This window comes from Equus asinus, chromosome 24 (assembly GCF_041296235.1).
Source record: "Equus asinus isolate D_3611 breed Donkey chromosome 24, EquAss-T2T_v2, whole genome shotgun sequence".
Lineage (NCBI taxonomy): Eukaryota > Metazoa > Chordata > Mammalia > Perissodactyla > Equidae > Equus > Equus asinus.
Genome location: NC_091813.1, coordinates 63,834,856 through 63,861,510, shown reverse-complemented (window position 1 = coordinate 63,861,510; position 26,655 = coordinate 63,834,856). Strand labels below are relative to the sequence as shown.

The 26,655-nt window shown below is 39.0% G+C and overlaps 1 protein-coding gene across 3 annotated transcripts in view; it reads right to left on the bottom strand.

The window, feature by feature from the left end:
- The window catches only part of LOC106835758 (ectonucleotide pyrophosphatase/phosphodiesterase family member 3-like), a 110,490-nt gene that overhangs the window by 36,441 nt on the left and 47,394 nt on the right, over positions 1-26,655 (bottom strand). For 2 of the 3 annotated variants that reach the window (XM_070496353.1, XM_070496352.1), the window contains 7 exons: positions 19,534-19,594; positions 16,322-16,419; positions 9,363-9,442; positions 7,192-7,311; positions 6,505-6,614; positions 5,313-5,378; positions 4,503-4,575 (listed from right to left, as the gene is read on the bottom strand). In XM_070496353.1, the coding sequence (XP_070352454.1) occupies positions 4,503-4,575; positions 5,313-5,378; positions 6,505-6,614; positions 7,192-7,311; positions 9,363-9,442; positions 16,322-16,388 (516 nt within the window). In that variant the 5' untranslated portion in view covers positions 16,389-16,419; positions 19,534-19,594. The remainder of the gene's footprint in view (positions 1-4,502; positions 4,576-5,312; positions 5,379-6,504; positions 6,615-7,191; positions 7,312-9,362; positions 9,443-16,321; positions 16,420-19,533; positions 19,595-26,655) is intronic. The other variant, XM_070496354.1, reaches the window with a different exon arrangement.

Below are 26,655 nucleotides of genomic sequence, written 5' to 3'. Positions count from 1 at the left end.
CACATTCTTAAGAAAGCACACTTGACAATCTCTAAAATATATTTTTTAAAGAACATGGCATAGGAAAATGCTCACAACACAATGCTAAACATAAACAATTAAAACCAAACGATAGAAGCACCCACGGACATTGCAGAAGCCTTATTTTGTTTTTAAATGTATTTAGCATTTCTTAGCAAAGGCATATGCACAGAAAATGAACAGGAAATATATCAAAAACATATTAACAGTGGTTGTCTCTGCATGGTGAACTGAACTCATTTTTATTTTATTGTTTAGGTTCTCCTGTGTTTTAAATTTTTCCATGCTTTATCAATATAGCACACTGAACTGACAGGGTTCAAGTGAATAACTTTTACTAACACAACTTTTCATTATTTTTTTTCACTGAATAAGAAAGTGCAGGGGCAGGCCCCATGGCAGAGTGGTTAAGTTCGCACGCTGCGCTGCAGCGGCCCAGGGTTTCGCCGGTTCAGATTCTGGGCACGGACACGGCACTGCTCATCAGGCCACATTGAGGTGGCATCCCATGTGCCACAGCCAGAAGGACCTGTAACTAAGATATACAACTATGTATTGGGGGGATTTGGGGAAAAAAAGTGTAATAGCAACGGGATTGGGAAAAAAATGTTTAACCTCCTGTAGTCCTGCTATAACACTGATTGCCTTTTTTTTCTTTTTTTGAGCAAGAATTTCTCAAGCCAATTACCGTTAAGAGCTTTAGGGTGTTCTCTCACAAAATCCTCACAGCAACATTCGTGGACGGTGCTGCCAGACTTCCAGTCATAGAGAGCAGGAAACTTGAGGTTTAAGAAGTTAGGCAACGTGTTCTCGGCCCCACAGTTAATAAAGGACAGAGCAGGACTTGAACTCAAACATCTCTATCTACTGCCAAATCCGTCAACTACCAGCATGCTTTCCTGACCCCCATCCTTCGGGTGACCATGCCCTCTGGTATGCCACTGAGAGTCACAGTTCCCACCTGTCATCAGGACATAGTTCTGTCCCCTGTCACATAACTCCTCCCAACTGCACAAAGAGCCCCTCCTCCGGCCTCTCCCAGCACCCTGGCGTTCTGCTACCACTGGACTCTCCCCACTTTGGAAACCGTCTGTGTGCGTGTCCGCCTCCCCAGGAGAGTATGAGCTCCTGCAGGGAAAGACCATGCAACCGAACTCATCACACGCTTCCTAAGCACACAAAGCCCACCCTCTCTAGATGGCACATTTATGGAACGTGAAGTGACTGGGCACCAGCCCCCAACTCTGGCCCAGGTGAAGGAAAGGATCAAGAAATCCCCTTAATGGGCAAGGAGTGAGCAGTTTTTTGGATAAGTTCATTACCAGGGATAGAAATGTTTGCAGCTGTGGGGGAAACCAAGTTTGGGTAGAAAACGTGGCCCCTTTCCCTTGGAATCTGATCATTCGCTTTCACAGTGGGCACTGTGGAAGCAGTAAAATCAATCCTGGGATAACGAATTAACTGGGAAGACCTTCAATGAACACTTGTTCTTTCGATCCAGAAGACCCTTTTTGTAAAATGGAATTCAAGGTTGCAGAGGAACCTGCTACCCGGAAGCTCTATGCAGCACTGACATATCTGCTTTTCAAAAGGCCCAACTTCCTGCCTCTCTGGTTTTACCTCCACTTGCTTCCCCAAAAGTGGAGTTCCTCAGGGCTCGGAAATCCTCCCACCACGGACATGAGCAGTACCAACACTTAAATCAGTCTGTTCTGAATTTCAATCTTCTTTTCAGAAGTGAATTCTTCTTCCCAACCTTTCACTCCATCTGAGATGTAATAACTGGTTTTTCAATAATGAATCACAGCTGACTCTTATTAAAGTATTAGACCATTATTTAAAGTTACTCAAGACCAGTCAGGACATCCTGTGCCTACTTCAACTTCAGTACTAGAGACTCAGTGGAACACATTTGCTATGAAGAAGTTGCTGGTTTCACCCCACTTCAAACGCCTCTCCCATCCCCTCCTGCCCATCCATATCCTCCCACCCTCTAAATCCCCATTTCATAAAGCCTTCTCCGGCTACTGCAGCCCATAATAACCTTCCCGTTTAAACGCTGTTTAAGCGATCAAATTTTTAAAGATTTCTTTTAAAAAAAGTTGTACATTAACTCATTATTGAGCTAATGTTGAGCTTTCAACATACTTTCTTCGCCCCTAGAAATGCCTAATACAATATTAGAAGCACCAGAAACTGTTAATAGTAGGCCTTAAGGGGCTTGTAGAGCAAGAATAAGTAAGATGTTGATAACCGAAAAATCTAGAACAAGTTAATAAGCTTTCAACATAGTAAATGAGTCAAAATAAACTAAAATAGCCTTTTTACTTTTAAACTATGTCATAGTAACGGACATGATTAACCAGTTATGTCATAACAATTCTGTTGTTAACAACAACAATGAAGCATGAAGCCCGCCAGTTTCTCCATCATTTTGCCTCTTCTTAACCTTCAAATGAGGCTGGTCTGAAGCCCTCTTCTGTTTCCACTATCCACTCTCTCCTTAGCTCATCTCCCCTTTCATGCACCATCCACATGCTGCCAAGCTGCCTGACCTTCACCCACTTTGAGCTTTAAATCCATATTCGATGGCCTTCTGGATATCTTCATGTCACAGGCACATCAATCACATGATCTTCTCCGCAAAACTTATCTCCCTTCAGAGGTCTTATTAACATAAATGGAACCACCTGCCTGCTTCTGGTAGAAACCTGGAATCATCCTTGAGGCCGCACCCGGTCACCCGTCTCACACCACATCATGGCAAGACCACCTCCTGAATGAATCTCAAATGCACCTTCTTCCATCCATGATGGTTGCCACTACCCCAGTCCAACTCACTACAATCTCTTTTCTGGAATGCTGCAAAAGCTAACTTGTCTATCCCCATTTTCTTTTGCTCCTTCCAACCCATTCTTCTGCACAATACAAGTGATCTGTAAATACACACAGATCTGATCATGTCACCGCCCTGATCAAAATGCCTCAATGCTTCCCATTGCACTTTGTATGGCCCATAAGGACCTGCATTATTTGGTGCCTGCCTCCTTCTCTAGGCTTACTCTGAGCCCTCTCCCTGGGATCACAATGCTCCAGACACTGGGGGGAGATAGTACTCATCTAGCAATTCGAACAGTACCTGACACTGAGTAGCACGCAGCAAGGGTTAGCTGCTATTATTATTCTTACCACTATCTTGCTGTCCATGTATCTCGCCATCTGTCCATTTGTTCATTTTCTGTGTTCCTCTAACATGCTCAACTCCTCCCTCAATCGGGTCATTGGTGATCTTTCTTCCTTTCTGTTATTCAGAGGAGAACTTTCTAACCAGCCCCAGACTAGGTTAGGACCTCCTCCAAGACCTCTCAGGGCACCCTGCTTTTTTCCTTTGCAGCACTTTTCAAAATTATACTTAAAATTTATCTGGGTGCTAACCTGGAACATCGAACAGAAGAAAAAGACATCGAGCCTAATCCTGTCAGCTGTACAGTTCAGACAAATGCAGACTGTAGAGTCCCCTCTCAAGGAATTAATCATATCAAATACAGATAACAATCGAAAGAGAAAAGAAGAAATGGGGACTATGCTTCAGATATTTCCTAAGCCGTTCACCTTTAGAATAACCTGATTAAGTGTTGAATCCTGTGATGCAGTGCGTGGTGTTGGAATACAAAGGAGTCTAAAGAGTTAAAGTGGTCAGACTTGAGCGGGGCCTTTCATTACGAATCATTTGGGCTTAAAGGGAAAGAAGAAGAAGGGCATTTCTGATAAACTGCAAAGTCGTGCTGCCAGAATAAATATGCTTGCATTCCCATTGAGGACGATGGTGAAGTGAGTTTCCATGGGGTAGGCAAATGCCATATTCATGGGGACCTCTGCAGCACTGCGTCATATCCAAGACAATATAGGCTTCAGTGGATTTTAGAACAGAGATGACAGTTTTTTTCTTAAGTAATATTTAAGGACTATATTTCTGCAATAAAACTGTAACAGAATGGCTTATATAATGAAGAAACTAATATTAAAGAGTCTACTTCCATTATAATGGTGGCCCAGGAGGGGAATAACTCTGCCTGAGGCAATAACGTCTTAAGTTCAATTATAAGGCACTTATAAATGAAACTGTATGAACAGACAGCTGGGTATTCCACCATGCACTTGCAGGGGACCATGCTTGCAATGGGCTGCACTAACATGTTAATTTGGCCCATGCAGTAGTATCTAGCCTTGATTTGATCATTGTATAAATAACAGTGCTGCATCAAAGTATGTAGTCAGTAAGCATTTATCAAATGAGTCAAAATGTGGTTAATAAGGGAGATATCCTTTTTAGACTCTAAACTATTTTGTGGTTAATAAGACAGATATTCCTTTTAGACTTTTAACTAATTTATCAACTACACTTGTATTCAATGAGAATTAAGAAATATTTTCTTTTGTGGGTTAGGGCTAGATGATGTTACAGGTTTTAAAATACTTACTGCGGCACTGACTGGTCCTTTTTCATGTCCTGCGGAATCAGGCTGTTCCACATACAGGGTATAAAAATCAGGTCTAGGGATGAAATTGAAACAGAGAAAGACATAAGTTTGAAATAAACGTACAGGTTGGATTTGGGGATTTTGTAGATCTAGAGCTTTGTGGCTGTTTCCTTCTCTCTTTCTCTGGTCTCCATCTCTTCATTTGGGTCCAGTGGTTCCACTTGGCCCCAGTGGAGATTGCCTCCTGATGGGGATTAAATACGACATTCTGGGATGTGAGCATTGGTCTGACTCAGTAATGAAAATATGTCTTGTTCTTACTGGTAAGACTTCTCTTGATGTGCCTCAGCACTTCATATTTCTGGGTTTCTGACTTTTTGCTGATTCTGTTCTGCCCCTCCTTTAAATTTCCTTTAAATGTTTGGTTTCAGATGCACTGTTGACCTGGCACTCTCTTTCAGGATGCCCTGACCCAGCATGTTGCCATGGCCTTGCCCTGGCACCCCTGGCTCCTTGAGTCAGTCCTCATGACTGACTGTCAGATCCACCTCAGTCCTGCTCCCAGTCCATATCTTGTGGCGGTAGTTGCCTCTGCTCTCCGGTACTTGCTCTGTCTCTCTTGTCCCATCATGTCAACCACATTCTCAAGAGCAAAAAGTCAACTGCTCTCAGAAATAATTCTTGAACATTGCCCATTAAAAAGAAATGCCAAGTTTTTTTCAAAAATGGTCATTTAAAGTAAAGAAATAATTTTATTTTACACTTGCAAATATCCCACTGTGCCAGCACTTCTCTGACACTAGATATTACCTTTCAGCTTTGGGCAGGTCCAGCCAGGTTAGCAATGTAGAGATCCTCTCTTCATATGGGACACTTCTGAGAAGAGCAAACAATTTTAAAAAACCAATCAAATCAAGAATAATTCCATTATATGCCTGCTGAGGAAGGCAGGTTGATATTTTCAGATATTCATTTTGTGTTCATATGTGAACAAAATACTGAAATGGATTCAGTATGACTCAAAGGAGTCCCTGTTTTCCCTACTTTATATATAGAGACCCACTTGCTTCACATAAATTAATCTATGTTTTCTTTCATTCTCATCCTTCCCTCCCTCAGTTTTTCCCCAACTAAAATAAGAGGCCATTAATTATTATCCATTCCTTCGATTAGTTTATTTTTATTCATTTCATTCATTTTTGCATTTAAGTATGTTGAGCATGTATTGCCAGAAACTATTTTAACAGGTGATAAAAAAGAGAGAGACTAGAGCAGAGAAACAGGCACTGAGAAAGGGGGGGTTGAATTTGAGATCTTAGTGTGATCAGGCTAAGACAATGTTGAGAAGGTAATTTTGAGCAATGGCCTGAAGGACGGGAGGGGGTGGGCTGTGGATGGATACCTGGAGTGAGAGGGTGCAACCTGCACAAAGGCCCTACAGCAGAAGGGAGCCTGGTGTGTTGAGGCCACCAAGGAGGTCAGCGTGGCTGGAGCAGAGTGAGCACCGGGAGGAGGAGTGGGAGAGGAGGTCTGACAGGCAGGGGCACAGTCGGGGTCAGACCACGAAGGGCCTTGTGGGCTTTTACTCTGAGTGAAACGAGGCCATTGAAGTTTTAGTGCCAAAGAGTGTCATAGCTGGAGTTGTTTTTTTAATTAACCATCTGGCTGGTAGATTGAGAATTGTTTATAGCGGATGAGAACAGAAGCAGGGAGTCGTGTAAAGAGGCGACACCAGGAAGACAGGCAAAAGATGATGACACCCCAAACCAGAGTGTTAATGCTGGAGGTAACAGAAAGTTCTCAGGCTGCACATATGTTGAATTAGAGCCACAAGCATTTACTGTCAGACTGGATGAGGGATACAAGAGTGAGGAACCAATAACGACTACAAGATTTTTGGTCCCCAAACTGGAAGAATAGAATTACCACCAAGATTAAGACGGAAAAAAAAATCCTAATCATTCCTGCATAGACAGGGAAATATCTACAAGTGCTTCACTACCTGTTGTAAACCATATATAAGGAAGGAAAGGAGCCATTTATAGCCACGTCTGATCCTGGCCAAAAGTAGGTGCCAGCTTTTAAGCCTTGATTCATTGCTGTCAGCCAGACCTACAGGAAGAGAAAATTTAAGATAAATGGAAGTCAAGAGAGTAATCAGTAAGTTTGGGTAGACATGGTGCCACTTATTAGAAACTGGACAATATTAACAGTTGCAAAATATATTTAGTTATTAAAATTTATTTAAATTATTCAAAGTTTGTCTTTGCAGCAGTTAAAAACTATAATTATCCAGAGATCCACCTCAAAAATCAAAACTGTAGTAAGGTAGTAAGAAAGAAGATAATTTTTTCAAACTGGTAAAATTGTACAGTTTCTCTTTCCCTTCTAAAGAAGGAGGAAAAGTATTAACAGATAATCTTTCTGAGTAACTTCCAGATTAATATGTTTATAATACAACGTCCAAGTTTTATGAGAAGGTTGTTTAGGTGAACTAAATGTTTAAAATGAACTATAAATGTTTAAAAGATTTAAATTATAACTATAAATAGTGGTGACACGCTTTCCCACCCACAGCCCTTAGAAATTAGAAAGATAATGTAAAACTCAAAGTGGAGAGAGAAGAGTGATCTGCTGTCACATTGGAAAATGGAAGTTACTTTGGTGCCACATGTAGAAGGCTACATACTGGTTGTCCATGCCACCAAGCTGGATCAAATGTCCCCTTTGAAAAAATTGAAAAGCTCTTGTTGAGGTTTACGTCATACATATTATTGTCAATGATGCCATGTGATTCCGGATATAAGCCCTAAAAAGATCATTTCAAAACAAGATTTAAGATAAAATATTAATAAAGCACCTATTTAAATTGAAACATAAGATCTATAACTCATATCTTGGAAGGACGTTATGTATCTTTCAATATAAAACTCCTGGATCTGAACCAAATATACATATATATATATATATGGTTTATAGCAGAAAATGAACAATATTAGGCAGATGGTTTGTGTTGGTGGTGTTAATATAACTCTCGTGTGATTAAGAATTATTTGTGAATTAAAGTTTCCCACATTACAATAATGATTAGCCACTGGTTATGTTGGCAATAATAGCAAGAAATTTACTACATAGAAGCTCTTAAGTATCAAATATCCTGGCTAAATGGCTTCAAGTGTGTTCCAGCACTATAAAAGGGAGGCTGCCAAGACTCCATCCATCCTCCCATCCACTCATCCCTCAATCCAATCATTCCTTCAATCCAATCACAAACATTCACTCAATCATTCCATACATTCTCTATGCCTATGATATCCCATACAGTTGTAACTACTTTTAGATGGATTTTAGGGTTATTATTTCAGAACATTACTATATATATGAATACGAATACATCTACTTTCATACAGTAAATGAATAGCACTCACATAATCCCTTATTTATATATACATACACGTGCATACGTATTATGTATGCATATTGTCATATGGACATATGTATACAGTCGATCCTTGTTATCGGCTGCAGTGATGTTCTATAAAGTTGCTGCCAACACTAAAAAGCGGACACGGAAGCATTGCTCCGAGGGAGAACACAGGGCTGGGCTTCTGCGAGCCTCTGGTCACATTTCCGTGTACTGATCAATACACAACCTTGTTTTACGAGTATTTCTGCTTAAGGGTCCCTTACTTAGTAGATATTGTCTGTTCACAATGACTCAGTCCTGAACAGAGCTTATCTAACGCATGCGTTTCCTCTGTACCCACAACACCCTCCTGCTCACAGGAACACTGGACAGCACTTCAGCACCATGCTAGAGGGCCATCTTAAAGAGCAAAACCACCAATAAAACGAACATGCAAGAAACATGGCACTAAACAGACAAAGCCTGTGAAAACAACATTTGTTTACAGTGTGATAGCTAAAGCAAGAAGGCAGAGTGTCACCTTGTTAGACCTCAGCTGGGAACGTACGAGCTGGGCAACTCGAATTTTTTGCCGCTCTGTGAATGTCCACAAATGACTATGAATAGGTCATAGGTATTGATTTGGGGGTTACAAATGAATTTTAATGTCTTGGTAAATCTGCAAATATGGAATCTGCAAATACATATATAAATATACATGTGTGTATATATTAATATATACATGTTATATTAATATATACACACACATATATATGTACATATATATATAAAAACATACAATTACTTGAGTTAAAATTCAAATAAGTTATATTGATGAGCCACAGTAATGAAAGACATTGCAAAGAGGTAAAGACACAATAAAGGCCTTGGCAGAGGCGTCTTTAAGATGTGTTCTAAATCTATGTGTTAAATAACTTAATTTTCCTTTGAGCTCATTTTGATCGTCTCACTTTAGTCTTTTTCTACATCAAGGAGAATTTACTTGCTTTATCTAAAGAGACATAAGCAGCATCAATTCATTGGTGAAACAGAATCCTTTATCAAGTTACATAGAACAAAAAGACTAAGAAAGGAAGAAATTCCCGACATCAGAGGCTGTCCTCATGCATAGCCTGCCATTCCCAGCAGACCTTCAGATGAGCAGAGGGGAATCAAAAGATCAGAGGAAAATGGTATTTGTCACATCCAAGAGGCCACCTGGCCTCGCACACAGTGCATTAGCCTAACGCTGGGACACTCCCTCATCGTTAACTCCACACAGACCTGGATCGGCCTCACACCTACACGCTCCTGCCCAGCCCGAAGTAAGCCTCGAACTGTCACCACATGCGCTTGTGAATGTGAGCCTGGGGCATGGCCGTGGCTGCCTGGGCACCTCTGGTGGGGTCAGTCGCCTGCCTGGGCCTCAGTCTTCCGCTGGGTCAAGCACTTACCGTGACAATGGTGTAGTGATTAGGGAAGGTTTTGGTTGGATAGACAGGTCTCAGGTATTTTGAATGAATTCCACATGTTTCTGCAACAAAGTAGAGTGGGAAATTAAGGGGTTACTTCCTCAGAAGTTTGTCAGATAACTAAAAATCTGAACGGGAAAGTTTCCCAGAGAAATAGAAATCTACCGAATGGATTGAAGATGGAAAGAGGTGGAAATTCTGGCACCTAGAACTCCTCCATTCCAAGGAATGTGAGTTTTTAGGGGCGGAGTGAGCTAAATCACAAGAACACACTGACATTTCCACTGCAGCAGTGAAATACGAGACATTTCCCACTCCAAAATCATGTTAACTCTAATTCTGAAAGAAGCTTCACCATTATAGATTAGATCCACATTTAAAAAAAAAACGGAAAGTGATTGTTGTTCAGAAAAGGACACACTGTGCAGCTTGACATAATGAATGTCTTCTCAAACAGGCTTGGAGCTGGTCTCCTTCCCAGTCTCTACTTCAGTGTTCCCAATATGATCCAGGAATTTCCTCCTTCAGAATCTTCTTGGCCCCATATCAAGTCTACTAAACAGGACTATGCTGGGGTTGGGGGTGGAGGTGGGTGGAAGGTGGAAGAAAGGGAGCTCAAAAAAACTACATGTCTAACGAGCACCCCAAGTGGTTCTGATGTCCTTCAGTTTGTGGCCTGCTCTAAGGCTTGAATCATAGGTAAAATTAAAGACTAACATAAGCTTTTTTCTTTTCTTTTGTAGTCAATACCGCCAAAATTAAACCATGTCCTCAATCAGGGAAAGACACATTTAATATCGTTAAGAAGTTATATAAGATAATAAAAATGACATCCGTTCCACTTATATAATTAAAGGAATTTAAGTAGGGAAAAAATCATACAAGAAACAGAGATATAAAGTCAGTTTCTGTTTTTATTTCCTTGAAACATGGCTTACGCAAATTCTTAAATGCCTAAAGGCACAGGGTATAAAATAAAATACTAAGCTCCCAGTGCTGTGAAAACATCACACCTCCCTAGTAAGGATGTCCTACACAGGACACACCTCCTGCCTATCCACGGACTCAGGCTGCCATGTCGGATCAACCGTCTGAACCAGAGCCATAGTAGAACAGCTCCCTGAAAGCAAGATCTTCTACCATTGTTTCTTCCAGGTTTTAGTAATCTAAATTATGACTGAAAGGAATAATTCTGGAAGGACACTTTAAACCAATAAGGGTAGCTGCTTCTGCAGAAAAACCCAGAAAGATCAGGAAACAGAGAATTTTTTTGTTTGTTGATTTTTTTTACTATATACCCGTTAATGTTGTCTTAAAATGTTTACCATTTACATATTTTACTCCTTAAAAAATCGTGTTTTTAGAAAAGAAAGCACCAACTAAAAAGATCTGAAAATATAAATCCAATAAACATATTTCTATAGTAACTATGAACTATAAGAAGATGCTGAAGACTAAATGGACGAGTAGGTGAAACAGCTGAAGAACGCACAGACGCAGCAAGCGCAGCACTAGGAGAGAGTTTATAGTGATCAACATCTACACTGAAAAAGAAGAAATTTCAAATAGATAACCTAACTTTACACCTCAAGCATCTAGAAAGACAACAAATGAAACCCAAAGTTAGCAGAAGAAAGGAAACAATGAGGATTATAGCAGAAATAAATGAAACAGAGACTAGAAAGACAATTTTAAAAATCAACAAAATTAAAGTTGGTGTTTTGAAAAGATAAACAAAATTGACAAAGCTTTAGCTAGACTAACTGAGAAAAAAAGAGAGAAGACTCAAATCAATAAAATCAGAAATGAAAGAGAAGACATTGCAACCAATACCACAGAAATAAAAAGCATTATGAGACTACTATGAACAGTTATAGCCAACAAACTGGATAACCTAGAAGAAATGGATAAATTTCTAGAGATGTACAACCTACCAAAACTGAATCATGAAGAAACAGAAAGGCTGAACAGACCTATAACTAGTAAGGAAGTTGAATCAGTAATCAAAAATCTTCCAACAAAGAAAAGCCCAGATCCAGACGGCTTCACTCGTGAATTCTACCAAACACTTAATGAAGAATTAATGCCAATCATTCTCAAACTGTCCCAAAAAATTGAAGAAAAGGGAACACTTCCAAAATCATTTTACAAGATCAGCATTACCCTGATACCAAAGCCAGACAAAGACAGCACAAGAAAAGAAAACTACAGGCCAATAGCCCTGATGAACACAGATAAAAAAATCTTCAACAAAATACTAACAAACTGGATTCACCAGAACATTAAAACAATCCTACACCATGACCAAGTGGGATTTATCCCTGGAATGCAAGGATGCTTTGACATATGAAAATCAATTAATGTAATACACCACTTCAACAGAATGCAGGATAAAAACCACATGATCATCCCAATAGATGTAGGAAAAGTGTTTGATAAAAATTCAATACCTTTCATGATAAAAACTCTCAACAAACTATGATTCAGGGGAAATTACCTCAAAATAATAAAAGCCATATGTGGGAAGCCCGTGGCTAACAGCATACTCAGCAATGAAAAACTGAGAGCTTTTCCACCAAGATTCAGAAGAAGGCAAGGATAACCACTCTTACCACTTCCTTTTAATATAGTATAGGATGTCATAGCCAGAACAATTAGCAAGAAAGAAAAAAGTCATCCAAATCAGAAAGGAGGAAGCAAAATTGTCCCTGTTTGCAGATGATATGATATTATATATAGAAAAACCCTTAAGACTGCACACAAAACAACTGTTGGAACTAATAAATGAACTCAGTAAAGTTGCAGGATACAAAATCAGCATACAAAAATCAGTTGTGTTTCTATACACTAATAACAAACTGTGAAAAGGAAATTAGGAAAACAATCCCATTTACAATACCATCAAAAAGAGTAAAATACTTAGGAATAAACTTACCTAAAAAAGTGAAAGATTTTATACTCTGAACACTATAAAACTGATGAAAGAAACTAAACAAGACACAAACAAATGGAAATCCATGACATCCATCTTCACGGACAGGAAGACTCAATATTGTTAAAATGTCCATACTACCCAAAGAGATCTACAGGGTCAAAGCAATATCTATCAAAATCTCCATAGCATTTTTTAGAACAACAGAAAAAACAACTCTAAAATTCTTATGGAACCACAAAAGTACCTGAGTAGCCAACTAATCTTGAAAAAGATTAACAAAGCTAGAGGCATAGCACTTCCTGATTTCAAAATATATTACAAAGCTGCAGTAATTAAAACAGAATGGTACTAGCATAAAGATAGACATATAGACCAATGGAACAGAATAGAGCGCCCAGAAACAAATCCACATGTATATGGTCAACTGATCTTCAACAAGAATGCCAAGAATACACAACGAGGAAAGAAGAGTGTCTCCAACAAATGATGTGGGAAAACTGGACACCTACACGTGAAAGAATGACATTGGACCGTCATCATACACCATAAACAAAAACCAACTTGAAATGAATTAAAGACTCAAACATAAGACCTGAAACTGTAAAACTCTTAGAAGAAAACAAAGGGGGAAGGCTTCATGACATTGGTCTTAGTAATGATTTCACAGACACCAAAAGCACAGGCAACAAAAGCAAAACTAGGCTAGTGGGACTGTATCAAACTAAAAAGCTTGTGCACAGCAAAGGAAACCATCAAGAGAGTGAAAAGGCAACATATGGAATGGGAGAAAATATTTGCAAACCATATATCTGATAAAGGATTATTTTCTAAAATGTCTAATGAACTCCTACAGCTCAATAGAAAAAAAAATTGATAACCCAATTAAAAAATGGGCTAAAGACTTGAATAGATGTTTTTTCCAAAGTAGACATACAAATGGCCAACAGGTATAAGAAAAATGATGAATGTCACTAAACATCAGGGAAATACAAATCAAAACCACCATGAGATATCACCTTGCACCTGTTAGGATGGCTACTATCAAAAAGGCAAAGGACAAGTGTTGGCGAGGATGGGAAGAAATTGCAACCCTTGAGCGCTGTTGGCGAGAATGCAAAATAGTGAAGCCACTGTGAAAAACAGTATGAAGTTTATGCAAACAACTAAAAATACAACTACCGTATGATCCAGCAATCCCACTTCTGGGTATTTATCCAAAAGAATTGAGATCAGGAAATTGAAAAGATATTAACACTCCCATGTTCAGCGCAACACTATTCACAATAGCCAAGATGTGGAAACAACCTAAATGTGCATCAAGAGCTAAACGGACTTTTTAAAATGGTATGTGTGTGAATACATATATATATACACACATATGTACAACGGAGCTTTATTCAGCCTTAAAATAAATGGAAATTCTACAATATGCAAACAGACGGATGAACCCTGCAGACATTAAGTGAAATAAGCCCATCGCAGAAAGGGAAACACTGCATGATTCCACTTGCATGAGGCATCTGACAGAGTCAACTCATAAAAGCAAAGAATAGAATGGTGGTTTCCAGGGGCTTCAGGGAGGGGAAAATGCAGAGTTGCTAATCAATGGGTATAAAATTTCAGTTACCCAGGGTGAAGAAATTCTAGAGATGTGCTGTACAACACTGGGCCTGTACGTCACAATACTGTATTAGACACTTAAAAATCTGTTAAGAGGGTAGATCTCATGTTAAGTGTTTTTGCCACAGTAAAATTCCAAAAAAACTTGAAAAAGGCAGATGTCAAACGGCATCTGCTGTGGAGAATGTGAGTTCTATTGTCCACGAATGTCAGCCTCGCTGCTCTAATCTTCACAGCTCTGCACATGCTGCCTGCAGATCCACCTGTTACTACTAATCTTGTTTTATCCTCAGTTTCCCACTGACTTTCCAGGAAGCCTGACTTCCAGTTCCAGCAGAATCGCTTCCATCTCACCTGACAGTTTCCTGATCTTGGGCCTGGCCCTTCTTTGTCTGCCCGCACCCACACTGACACAAGACAAAGACCTTAGCTCCCCACTAGAGTTGAGTCCCAGAGTCCCCTTAGTCACTGATAGGACTCACTCAGGCTCAGTTTCCAGAATCTCTGTAGCCCAACCCAGGCAGTTTGATGGACACCAGAGATGGGGTCCCAGACCTCCTTAAAGGGATGTCTGCTGTCACATACCTCCCCTCAAGCCTACCATTCCTGGGAGCCCTAATCCCAGCTCTTCTACCATATCCACTCTTAATTGGGCCTCCTGGTAACTGAGAGCCCATCCTGTCCTGGTAGAGCTGGTTAGTGATGTCTTCACACGTGAAAGGATCAAGATATTGTTGGGGTGACAATAGGAAGTATTTTAAACTTTAGAAAGAGGAAAGCTCTCAATGCTCCCATATTTCATTGGTGTCATTTCCAACTCTCAAAGGGATGAGCAAACCAAATAATTCCACTTCAAATGGAGTTTAGTTCAGCCTGGCTAGTTAGCTTCCCTTTTGGACACAGGATGTGATGTCCAAATGGTCAAGGAAAATGCAGATAAGGAAACAGAAACTGAGAGGTGTCAGTTAACTTTCCAGGTGAAAGTAAATCAGCAGTAAGTGACAGGTCCTGAATTTGGAGCCAGTTCTGGCAGAGGCCCAAGATCTGCCTGAAGGAGTGAGGGAGAAACTGAAGGGACAAAGCACATTGTATTGTAGGGGAAGGAGTTTACCTTTCTTCAATCACGCCATTTTAGAGCTGAAATTAGCAGTAGAAATCCTTAGATCTAATCCTCTCTCTTTTTTTAAAGACTGGCCCTGAGCTAACATCTGTTGCCAATCTTCCACTTTTTTTTCTTCTTCTCCCCAAATCCCCCCAGTACCTAGCTGTATACTCTACTTGTAAGTCCTTCTAGTTCTGCTATGTGGGACGCTGCCTCTGTGTGGCTTGATGAGCGGTGCTAGGTCTGTGCCCAGGATCTGAACCGGTGAAACCCTGGGCCGCTGAAGCAGAGTGCACGAACTCAAACACTCCACCACGGGGCCAGCCCCTAATCCTCTCATTTTATAAGGGAAGAAACTGAAACCCAGAAAAGGTAATCAACTTCCTTGGGGGTCAAACAGCTATTTTTTAATAATTCGGAGAAAAATAAAAACAGGAAACCATTCAAATTGTTATAAATTTTGGGGACCTTGGAAGGAAAGCAGGGCTTATTAGAAGGGGGAAGAAAGAGGAATTGCAGGGCAGAAGAGATATGGACTCTGGGGCCAACCCTCTGACACTTCATAGCTCTATGTCCTTGGGGAGTCCATTTCTCTTTATTATTCACTTTATAAAATTGTATGAAGGTCAAGTGCCCTAAGGCAGATGTAGAAGTTCATGATAAAGATGATAAAAGTAATTGTAGTAATCACTTAAAATCATGCAATGTATACCACATATATATTCTCACAGAATTCCTATCAGGTAGGAGGTGACCATTTCACAGACCAGGAGACTGAGGCACCAATAGGTAAGGTAAACTGGCCCGAGGTCTCACAGCTACTAAGTGGTGGAGCCAGGTTCCAGGCACTTTGATTCCAGAACCAAGTACAGATACTGGACTTCTACCTACTGGAGCATTGGTATGTGCTGGCTCCGTCCAGTCTACTCAGGATCCTTCAGGACCTTGTCCTGGCTGCTCACATTCACCCTGTGAAACCCAGCACCCAGGTTTGACAAATGCCACTTTTGAGACAGTACATGCGAACAGATTTCCATAGAGTAGAAGTTATATTCAAATATGGAACAATCAAAATAAACAAAAAGATGAACATGCTACAAAAAAAGGAAGGAGCAGCCAACAGGCACGAAAATAGACACCAGGTAGTAAAGTCATCAGGATCCTGAGAGGCCCTGTGCTAAGACAGACCACTGACGTCAGAGATCAGCGAGGAAAGTGCACCACCCAGAGATTGACTAATGAGGCGTCATTCTCATCGCCTGCCTCCAGCTGGAGAAGACTTACTCAGCTTATTAACATTAGGTATGAGAGGACTCCACGTCTGTAAATACTCAGCTCTAAATCCATCCATGGAAAACAGAATAACTGGTGGCAGGTCAAATCTGAAAATGGAAACAAAAATTAGTCCTTTATTTTGATGAAAAATAAATACACTCTTTTCTATACTACTTACAATTCTCCAAATTAGAAAATGCTTAGAAAGTACACTAAGAAAATAGTCCTAGGTCAACTGTTCCTTTCTCTTTTTAAAAATTATTTCCCTTAACAATCTGTACTTCCTTTATGATGGTAACCCTTAACAGAAGTGTTCAATTACAAAAGAAAAAGTGTTATGTAAATTATCTGTCTTTCAACTCTGCGATCTACCAAGCTTTGAGTGCCAGAGTTTAAATAACTTTGGCTAACTTTATTTCCGTTTACTCCTTGGCATTGGCTGTCTGTGAGAGCCAGGCATGTCATATATGAAATTTCTCTAGCCCCAAGAGTTTATGATGAAAGGCAGTGTGCTGTGGAGAAAAAGGAAGGGCTTCGCCCTCAGCAAGACTTGGGTTCACTTCTCAGCTTGATTCTTTACTAACGATTTAATCCTAAACAGTTCCTCAACCACTCAAAATTCAATCTCAACCCACTTAGCAGATACTTTGGAATCATCACAACACAGCACATTGTTATCATTGCCTCACCTCAGATACATTTAGCGTTTCACAGTGATAAGTACACACAGAGCTAATTAATTGTGGTTTTCCAACAGAGGTCAGTGGCATGCAAGCAGGGGATTAACAAAACATCACCAGAAATCACGTTCTATATTGCAGACCTTTCACAGTCCTGGCTTTGGCCACTGAGCCAAAAGCCATGACAAGTGAATTCAATGCTCAAACTCAAATATCATAAAAGTTACAATTATTCTACCTTACTTTGGATGTAATTATGATATGGAATTTAGGAACTCTATAGCTTATGACGTGTTCTATTATTCTAAAGTTCTACATTTTTTTATTCTATTCTGATATCTATTCTAATATTCTAATAGCTAATAATTCTAATGACTCTTTAATTAATATTAACCTTAAAAGCATTACAGTCTCTTTTTGGATGAGTATTTAAGTTAAAATGATGGAAGGTAACTTTTGGGTTATAGCCAGAGACTCTTTTTTTTCACTCAACACTTTTTTTGTCTGTAAAATTTTATTTGTATTTCATATACATACACACACACACACACACTTTTCAGAGATGTATAGTTTCATAAATTTTTCCTAACTGAACTCCACTGTGTGGCCATCACCCAGATCAAGAAACAGAATATTACCAGCACCCTGGAACCCTCCCCTCATGGTTCCTTCTAATCTCCAACCTCTGCCAACCACACTTCCACCACTGGTGATCACCATCGTGACTTCTAAGGGCATAGATTAGTTGTGTCTATTTTTGCACTTATCTTTATATGCAAACTGAATCATATAGTATGTATTCTGCTGTGTCTGCTTCTTTTACTTAACATTATGTTTGAGATTCATCTGCATTGCTGCCTGTAGTCATAGATTATTCATTGTCGTGGCTGTCTAGTATTCCAGTGAATGACTAAACCACAACTTATTCATTCTAGTGTTGATGGGTATTTGGGTACTTTCCAGTTTAGGGCTATTATAAATGGCAACTGTGAACACACTAAGTTTGTTTTAAATTCCAAACACAGTGCATGCAAGTGAGAATGGAAAAGAAATTATTTTCAACTCAGTGCTCAAGCAGTTTTACATCTAAATTTTTGAAAAAGAACATACTTTTCCAAGAAGTTTGGTTAGAATAAATCTTTAAAAATTCTGACAAACACTCAATATTATTATAAAGAAAATTCTGAATGATGATACCAGCCAAAAATAAGAAGAATCATTTCAGTTTTTTTCAATATGCTTGAGTAAAGCTAGAAAAAGGTCAGTGCAGCCTTCCAATTCTACGTTGTGAAAGAACACATAAATGTGAGCATTTCAATGTATATAAACTATACCTCAAAAAATAAAAATGGAATATTTGGACTGTTTTAACTACAATATGTAGAATATTCTACAAGAAATTAAAGTGGCATACTGCAATTTTCATTGGAAAAGACTTATTTGTTTCATAATGCCATTAGCATAATGCTGACTTAAAAATTTATATTCATAAATATGCCATCAAAATAAATTTGCAGCTGGAAAATAGGGTCAAACATCTATGGGATCAAGATATTGATTTAATTCTTACACAAAAATCTCTTGAACTTGGCATCATTATTATTGTTCTGATTTTATAGATGCATTTCAGAGAAGTGACTAATGCAAGTGCCACAGGAAAAACCAGGAGTCAAACTAAAGTCTCCTTTTAATTCTAAATTGGCTCTTCCACCCAGAAGCTGCTGAAGAGGGGTGCTGGACCTGAGGACTGGGGTAAACCAACACAGCACGGTACAAAAACGGACAGGCTATCCACACACATCTTTTAAATGAAATTATGCTCTTAAAAAATGCCTCCACCAGTTCTTCCTACAGCCAGGTATGCCTTTCCCCTGCCTCGTCTTCACTGTCATCCTCTCAGGGCTTGAGCCAGAAGACTGAGGTAGGTGAAGGGCAGAGGGGCAACTGGACGACAGGGAGAATCCACCCTGCCTCTGCGGTGATAGTGGGCACGTTTCCAGGGGCGGGCAAAGTCCGGGCAGCAGCCGTCATAGACGTGTGGACTGATTCATGGAGGGGTGGGGTGACGGGTGTCACCTCACGTGGTCAGCACCCATGCCCACCTGACAGAGTGCCCCTCACCCATTCTTCAAGGTCCACCTTTCATTGTGAGGCCTTCCAGGGACAAACCTCTTGCCCTTCCCTCAGGAAGAACAAATTTGAGGTGCCAGGATGTTAACAGAAAGAGTTCTGGCTGGAGTAATTTAGACCTAAATTCTAGTCCTGAGCATAGGACCTTGGGAATGTTAGTATAAAGACTTTAACCAATTTTTCTAGTCATTGTTGTAAGGCTTGGATGTAATAAATTAATATGAAAATGCTTTGTAAACAGGAAAGCAAACAAAAGTCTGTTATGAGTTTGACGCCACAAGGAATCTGATCGTTTGTTAACCTCTTCATTTTACAACCTAAACAGAGTGGAGGAAACTCCCCCTTGCCCCTCAGCTACACTCCCGGGTGCCGTCTGTGAAAGGAGGATAAAAATCCCCATGGCGTTCTCACCCTTCTGGACACCGAGACTGCTGGGCTGTGCCACACTCCTCTTGCACCCATGGGCTTTCTCCTGAAAAGCAGCGGATCAAAAGCTTTAGATGACTGCCCCACGGACAAGAAAAGAGAAGCAAAAGTTCAATGGACATGACCTTTCAAAACTGCTTAACTCCTGTCCCTCCAGTGGCTCAATTCTTCCAGAACGTGTTTAGCGCCATTTCACACGCTGGCAGGTCAGTGCCCCTAGTGACCCACACAGATCAGAAATCTGCACTAACTGAACACCAGGAAGCCCATCTCACCCAGAAAAACAAAGGGGATGCCTCTAGCCAGAGAGGGACATTTTCTTCCTCCTTCTTTTAAGAATGGTTTTTTCCTCAGGGACAATGCTTTCCCAATTGCTAAAAAAAGTACTTAATAAAGATAGATATACAATTTAAAGAAAAGAGAAAAGAAGGCATTAAAAAAAAGGAAATAGCCAATGAGAATAATTGATATCAAATGGGAAAAACTGAAAAAACAAATAGTTAAGATCTTAACTAAAAAATTCTTACTGCATGGGGGCCGCCGGGTGACGCAGCAGTTAAGTGCACACGTTCCACTTAGGTGGCCCAGGGTTCGCTGGTTCGGATCCCGGGTGTGTACCTAGGCACCACTTGTCAAGCCATGCTGTGGTAGGTGTCCCACATAAAACAGAGGAAGATGGGCACAGATGTTAGCTTAGGGCCAATTTTGATTCCCACCAGCAACGTCAAAGGGTTCCCTTTTCTCCACATCCTCTCCAGCACTTATTATTTCTCATCCTGTTAATTATAGCAATTCTGACAGGTGTGAGGTGATATCTCATTTGTAGTTGATTGGCATTTCCCTAATAATTAGTGACACTGAACATCTTTTCATGTGCTTGTTGGCTGTCTGTATAGTTTCTTTGGAAAAATGTCGGTTCACATCCTCTGCCCATTTTTTGACTGGGTTGTTTTGTTTTTTGTTGTTGAGTTGTATGAGTTCTTTTTTTTCTCCTTTGGTGAGGAAGATTGGCCCTAAGCTAAGATCCGGCCAATCCATTGCCACGATGCCACAGGGCCAGGCCCTATGAGTTCTTTATATATTTTGGAAATGAATCTTTTGTCAGATATATGATTTGCAAATATTTTCTCCCAGTTGATGGATTGTCTTTTATTTTGTTCATTGTTTCCTTTGCCTTGCAGAAGGTTTTTAGTCTAATGTAGTCCCATTTGTTTATTTTTTCTTTTGTTTCCCATGCGCAAGTAGACACAGTATTCGAAAAGATGCTGCCAAAACTGATGTCAAAGAGTGTACTGCCTATATTTTCTTCTAGGAGTTTATGATTTCAGGTCTTACATTCAAGTCTTTAATCTATTTTGAGCAAATTTTTATGTATGGTAAAAGACAATGGTCTACTTTCATTCTTTTGCATTTGGCTGTCCAGTTTTCCCAACACCATTTATTGAAGAGACTTTCCTTTCTCCATTGTAAGTTCCTGGCTCCTTTGTTGAAATTAGCTGTCCCTAGACGTGTGGTTTTCTTTCTGGGCTTTGAATTCTGTTCTATTGATTTGTGTGTCCGTTTTTCTGCCAATATCATATTGTTTTGATTACTATATCTTTGTAGTATATTTTGAAGTCAGGGATTGTGATGCCTCCAGCTTTGTTCTTTTTTCTCAGGATTCCTTTGGCTATTTGGGGTCTTTTGTTGTTCTATAGAAATTTTAGGATTCTTTGTTCTATTTCCATGAAGAAAGTCATTGGGAGTCTAATTGGGATTGCATTGAATCTGCAGATTGCTTTAGGTAATATTGACATTTTAACTATGTTTATTCTTGCAATTCATGAGCATGGAATAGCTTTCCATTTCTTTATGCCTTGTTCAATTTCTTTGAACAATGTCTTATAGTTTTCATTGTACAGGTCTTTCACCTCTTTGGTTAAATTTATTCCTAGATATTTTATTCTTTTTGTTGCGAAGGTAAATTGAATTGTATTCCTGACTTCTTTTTCAGCTAGTTCATTATTAGTGTATAGGAATGCAACTGATTTTTTGTAAGTTGATTTTGTACCCTGAAAATTTGCTGTAGTTGTTGATTATTTCTAATAGCTTTCTGGTATATTCTTTAGGTTTCCCTCTATATAGAATCATATAGTCTTCAAACAGCAAGAGTTTTACTTCTTCCTTTCCAATCTGGATTCCTTTTTTTTTTTTTTAATTTCTTTTATTTGTCTAATTGCTCTGGCCAAAACCTCCAGTACTATGTTGAATAGGAGTGGTGAGATTGGGAACCCTTGTCTTATTCCTGTTCTTAGGGGGGGCTTTCAGTTTTCACTCTTAAGTATGATGTGGGTTTGTCATACACGGCCTTTATTAGGTTGAGGTGCCTTCCTTCTATACCTGTTTTACTGAGAGTTTTTATCATAAGTGGATGTTGGATCTTCTCAAATGCTTTCTATCTATTGAGATGATCATGTGATTTTTATTCCTGATTTTGTTAATGTGGTATATCACATTGAATGAATTGAGGATGTTGAATCATCCCTGTGTCCCTGGTATAAATCCCACTTTATCATAGTGTGTGATCCTTTTAATGTACTGCTGTAGTCAATTTGTCAATATTTTGTTGAGGATTTTTGTATCTATGTTCATCAGCAACACTGGCCTGTAATTTTACTCCTTTGTGTTTTCCATGTCTGTTTTTGGTATCAGGGTAATGTTGACCTCCTAGAATGAGTTAGGATGCATTCCACCTTCTTCAATTTTTTGGAATAGTTTGAGAAGGATAGGTATTAAATTCTTTGAATGTTTGGTAGAATTCTTGAGAGGATCCATCTGGTCCTGGACTTTTAATTTTTGGAAGTTTTTTTGATTACTGTTTCAATCTTGTTACTTGCGATTGGTCTATTCAGATTGTCTATTTCTTCTTGGTTCAGTTTTGGAAGGTTGTATGAGGCAGAATTTATCCATTTCTTCTGGATTGTCCAATTTATTGGCATACAGTTTTTTCATAGTATGCTCTTAAAATCTTTTGTATTTCTGTGGTATCCATTGTAATTTCTCCTCTTTCATTTCTAATTTTATTTATTTGAGCCTTCTCTCTTTTTTGCTTAGTGAGTGTGGCTAAGGGTTTCTCAACTTTTGTTATGTTCTCAAAGAACGAGCTCTTAATTTCACTGATGTTTTCTATTGTTTATTTAGTCTCTATTTCATTTATTTCTGCCTTAATTTTTATTATTTCCCTCCTTCTGTTGACTTTGGGCTTTGTTTGTTCTTCTTTTTCTAGATCTGTTGGGGGTAGACTAAGATTCCTTATTTGAGACTTTTCTTGTTTGTTGAGGTAGGCCTGTATTGCTATTAATTTCCCTCTTAGGACAGCTTTTGCTGCATCCCATAAGAGTTGGTATGTTCTGTTTTCATTTTCATTTGTCTCTTATTTTTTTATATCTCCTTTGATTTCTTCATTGATCCAAGAGTTGTTAAGTATCATGTTGGTTAGTCTCCATATATTTGGGAATTTCCTAGCATTTTCTTGTAGGTGATTTCTAGTTTCATAGCATTGTGGTCAGAAAAGATGCTTGATATGATTTCAATTGTTTTAAATTTATTGAGGCTTGCCTTGTTTCCCAACATATAGTCTGTCCTTGACAATGTTCCATGTGCTCTTACAAACAATGTGTATTCTGCTGGTTTTGGATGGAATGTTCTATATATATCTATTAAGTCTATCTGATGTAGTATTTTGTTTCAGGCCACTATTTCCTTGTTGACTTTCTGTCTGGATGATCTATCAATCGATGTAAGAGGGGTGTTAAGGTCCCTTACTATTATTGTGTTGCTGTCAATTTCTCTCTTTAGGTCTGTTAACAGTTGCTTTATATACTCTGGTGCATCTTTGTTAGGTGCATATATATTCATAAGTGTTATTCTCTTTTGGCAGAATGCCCCTTTTATTACATATTGCCCCTCCTTGTCTCTCATTGTCTCTTTTAACTTGAAGCATGCTTTGTCTGACATAAGTATGGCAACACCTTTCTTTTATTTGCCATTTGCTTGGAGTATCATCTTCCATCCTCTCACATTGAGCCTAGAGCTTAGATGTGTTTTCTGGAGGCATTATATTGTTAGGTCTTGATTTTTAATCCATCCAACCATTCTGTGTCTTTTCATTAGAGAATTTAATCCATTTAATTTTAGAATGATTATTGATATATGAAGGCTTAGTACTGCCATTTTATCTCTTGTTTCCAGTAATTCTATATTTCCATTGTTTTTTCTCTTGTATTTCTGACTGCCATTTCAGTTTGGTGGGTTTCTGTCATGGTTTTATCTTTGTTTATGATTTGTGCTATGCTGTGATTTATTCTTTAATAGTTATCATGAGGTTTGTATAAAAGATCTCATGAGATGGTCAATTTTAAGTTAGCATCTTTCCTCCATTAGCATAAGCAAGTTCCATCTCTTTCCTCTTCTCCTTTTGACTTTTCATTGCAGAAATTCTTCCATTCTGTGTTGTGAGTTTGTGACTAAATTAAAGTGTTAAGGTTATTTTTGATGCTTTCCTTCCCTTGTCTTTTACGTTATAATTAAATGTTTAGTGACCTATTCTGACATAGAGCTGGAATGTTCAGATTCCATTTATCTCCTTGTTTTGTAATCCTTTGCCTTTTTGTTACAGGTATGAGGGATTCTTTCATTATTTCTTGTAAGGGAGGTCTAGCGGCAATGAACTCTCTCAGCTTTTGTTTCCCTGGGAAAGCTTTTATTCCTCCCTCATCTCTGAAGGATAGTTTTTCTGGATAGAGTATTCTTGGCTGAAAGTTTTTGTTCTTTTTTTTTTTTATTGAGTTATTGATAGGTTACAATCTTATGAAATTTCAGTTGTACATTAATGTTTGTCATTCGTGTTGTAGGTGCACCACTTCACCCTTTGTGCCCACCCCCCACCTCCCCCTTTCCCCTGGTATCCACTAAACTGTTCTTAGTCCATAATTTTAAATTCCTCATATGAGTGGAGTCATACACAGATTATCCTTCTCTTGCTGGCTTATTTCACTCAACATAATTCTCTCAAGGTCCATCCATGTTATTGCAAATGGAATGATTTTGTTCTGTTTTGCAGCTGAGTAGTATTCCATTGTATATATGTACCACATCTTCTTTATCCATTCGTCTGTTGCTGGACACTTAGGTTGCTTCCACGTCTTGGCTATTGTAAACAGTGCTGCAATAAACATTGGGGTGCATAGGACTTTTGGGATTGCTGACTTCAAGCTCTTTGGATAAATACCCAGTAGTGGGATGGCTGGATCGTATGGTAGTCCTATTTTTAATTTTTTGAGGAATCTCCATACTGTTTTCCATAGTGGCTGCACCAGTTTGCATTCCCACCAGCAGTGTATGAGGGTTCCTTTTTCTCTGCAAGCTCTCCAACATTTGTTGGTATTAGTTTTAGATATTTTTGTCATTCTAACGGGTGTAAGGTGATATCTTAGTGTAGTTTTGATTTGCATTTCCCTGATGATCAGCAATGATGAGCATCTTTTCATGTGCCTATTGGCCATCAGTACATCTTCTTTGGAGAAATGTCTGTTCATGTCTCCAGCCCATTTTTTGATTGGGTTGTTTGATGTTTTGTTGTTGAGTTGCGAGAGTTCTTTATATATTATGGATATTAAGCCCTTGTCAGATATATGACTTGCAAATATTTTTTCCCAGTTAGTGGGTTGTTTTTTTTGTTTCAATCCTGTTTTCATTTGTCTTGAAGAAGTTCTTTAATCTGATGAAGTCCCATTTGTTTATTCTTTCTATTGTTTCCCTTCTCTGAGAAGGCATGGTGTCCAAAAAGATCCTTTTAATACTGATGTCAAAGAGTGTACTGCCTACATTTTCTTCCAGAAGCCTTATGGTTTCAGGTCTCACCTTTAGGTCTTTGATCCATTTTGAGTTTATTTTGGTGAATGGTGAAAAAGAATGGTCAATTTTCATTCTTTTACATGTGGCCTTCCAGTTTTCCCAGCACCATTTGTTGAAAAGACTTTCTTTTCTCCATTGTATGCCCTCAGCTCATTTGTCAAAGATAAGCTGTCCATAGATGTGTGGTTTTATTTCTGGGCTTTCAATTCTGTTCCATTGATCTGTGCACCTGTTTTTGTACTAGTACCATGCTGTTTTGATTACTGTAGTTTTGTAGTATGTTTTGAAGTCAGGGATTGTGATGCCTCCCGTTTTCTTCTTTTTCCTCAGGATTGCTTTAGAAATTCGGGGTCTTTTGTTGCCCCATATGAATTTTAGGATTCTTTGTTCTAATTCTGTAAAGAATGTCATTGGGATTCTGATTGGGATGGCGTTGAATCTATAGATTGCTTTAGGCAGAACGGACATTTTAACTATGTTTATTCTTCCAATCCATGTACATGGAATGTCTTTCCATCTTATGTCGTCATCCAATTCTCTTAGAAAGGCCTTGTAATTTTCATTATATAGGTCCTTCACTTCCTTAGTTAAACTTACCCCAAGGTATTTTATTCTTTTTGTTGCGATTGTGAATGGTATTGTATTCTAGAGTTCTTTTTCTGTTGGTTCATTACTGGAGTATAGAAATGCTACTGATTTATACAAATTGATTTTATACCCTGCAACTTTGCTGTAGTTGTTAATTACTTCTAACAGTTTTCAAATGGATTCTTTGGGGTTTTCTATATATAAGATCATGTTGTCTGCAAACAGCGAGAGTTTCACTTCTTCCCTCCCTATTTGGATTCCTTTTATTCCTTTTTCTTGCCTGATTGCTCTGGCCAGGACCTCCAGTACTATGTTAAATAAGAGTGGTGATAGAGGGCATCCTTGTCTCGTTCCCGTTTTCAGGGGGATGGCATTCAGTTTTTGCCCATTGAGTATGATGTTAGCTATGGGTTTGTCGTATATGGCCTTTATTATATTGAGGTAGTTTCCTTCTATGCCCATTTTGTTCAGAGTTTTTATCATAAATGGCTTGAAAGTTTTTGTTCTTTAGCATTTTGAATATATCATTCCATTTTCTCCTAGTGTATAGGGTTTCTGCCAAGAAATCCACTTAAAGCCTGATAGGGATTCCTCTGTAAGTTATTTTCTTCTGCCTTGCAGCCC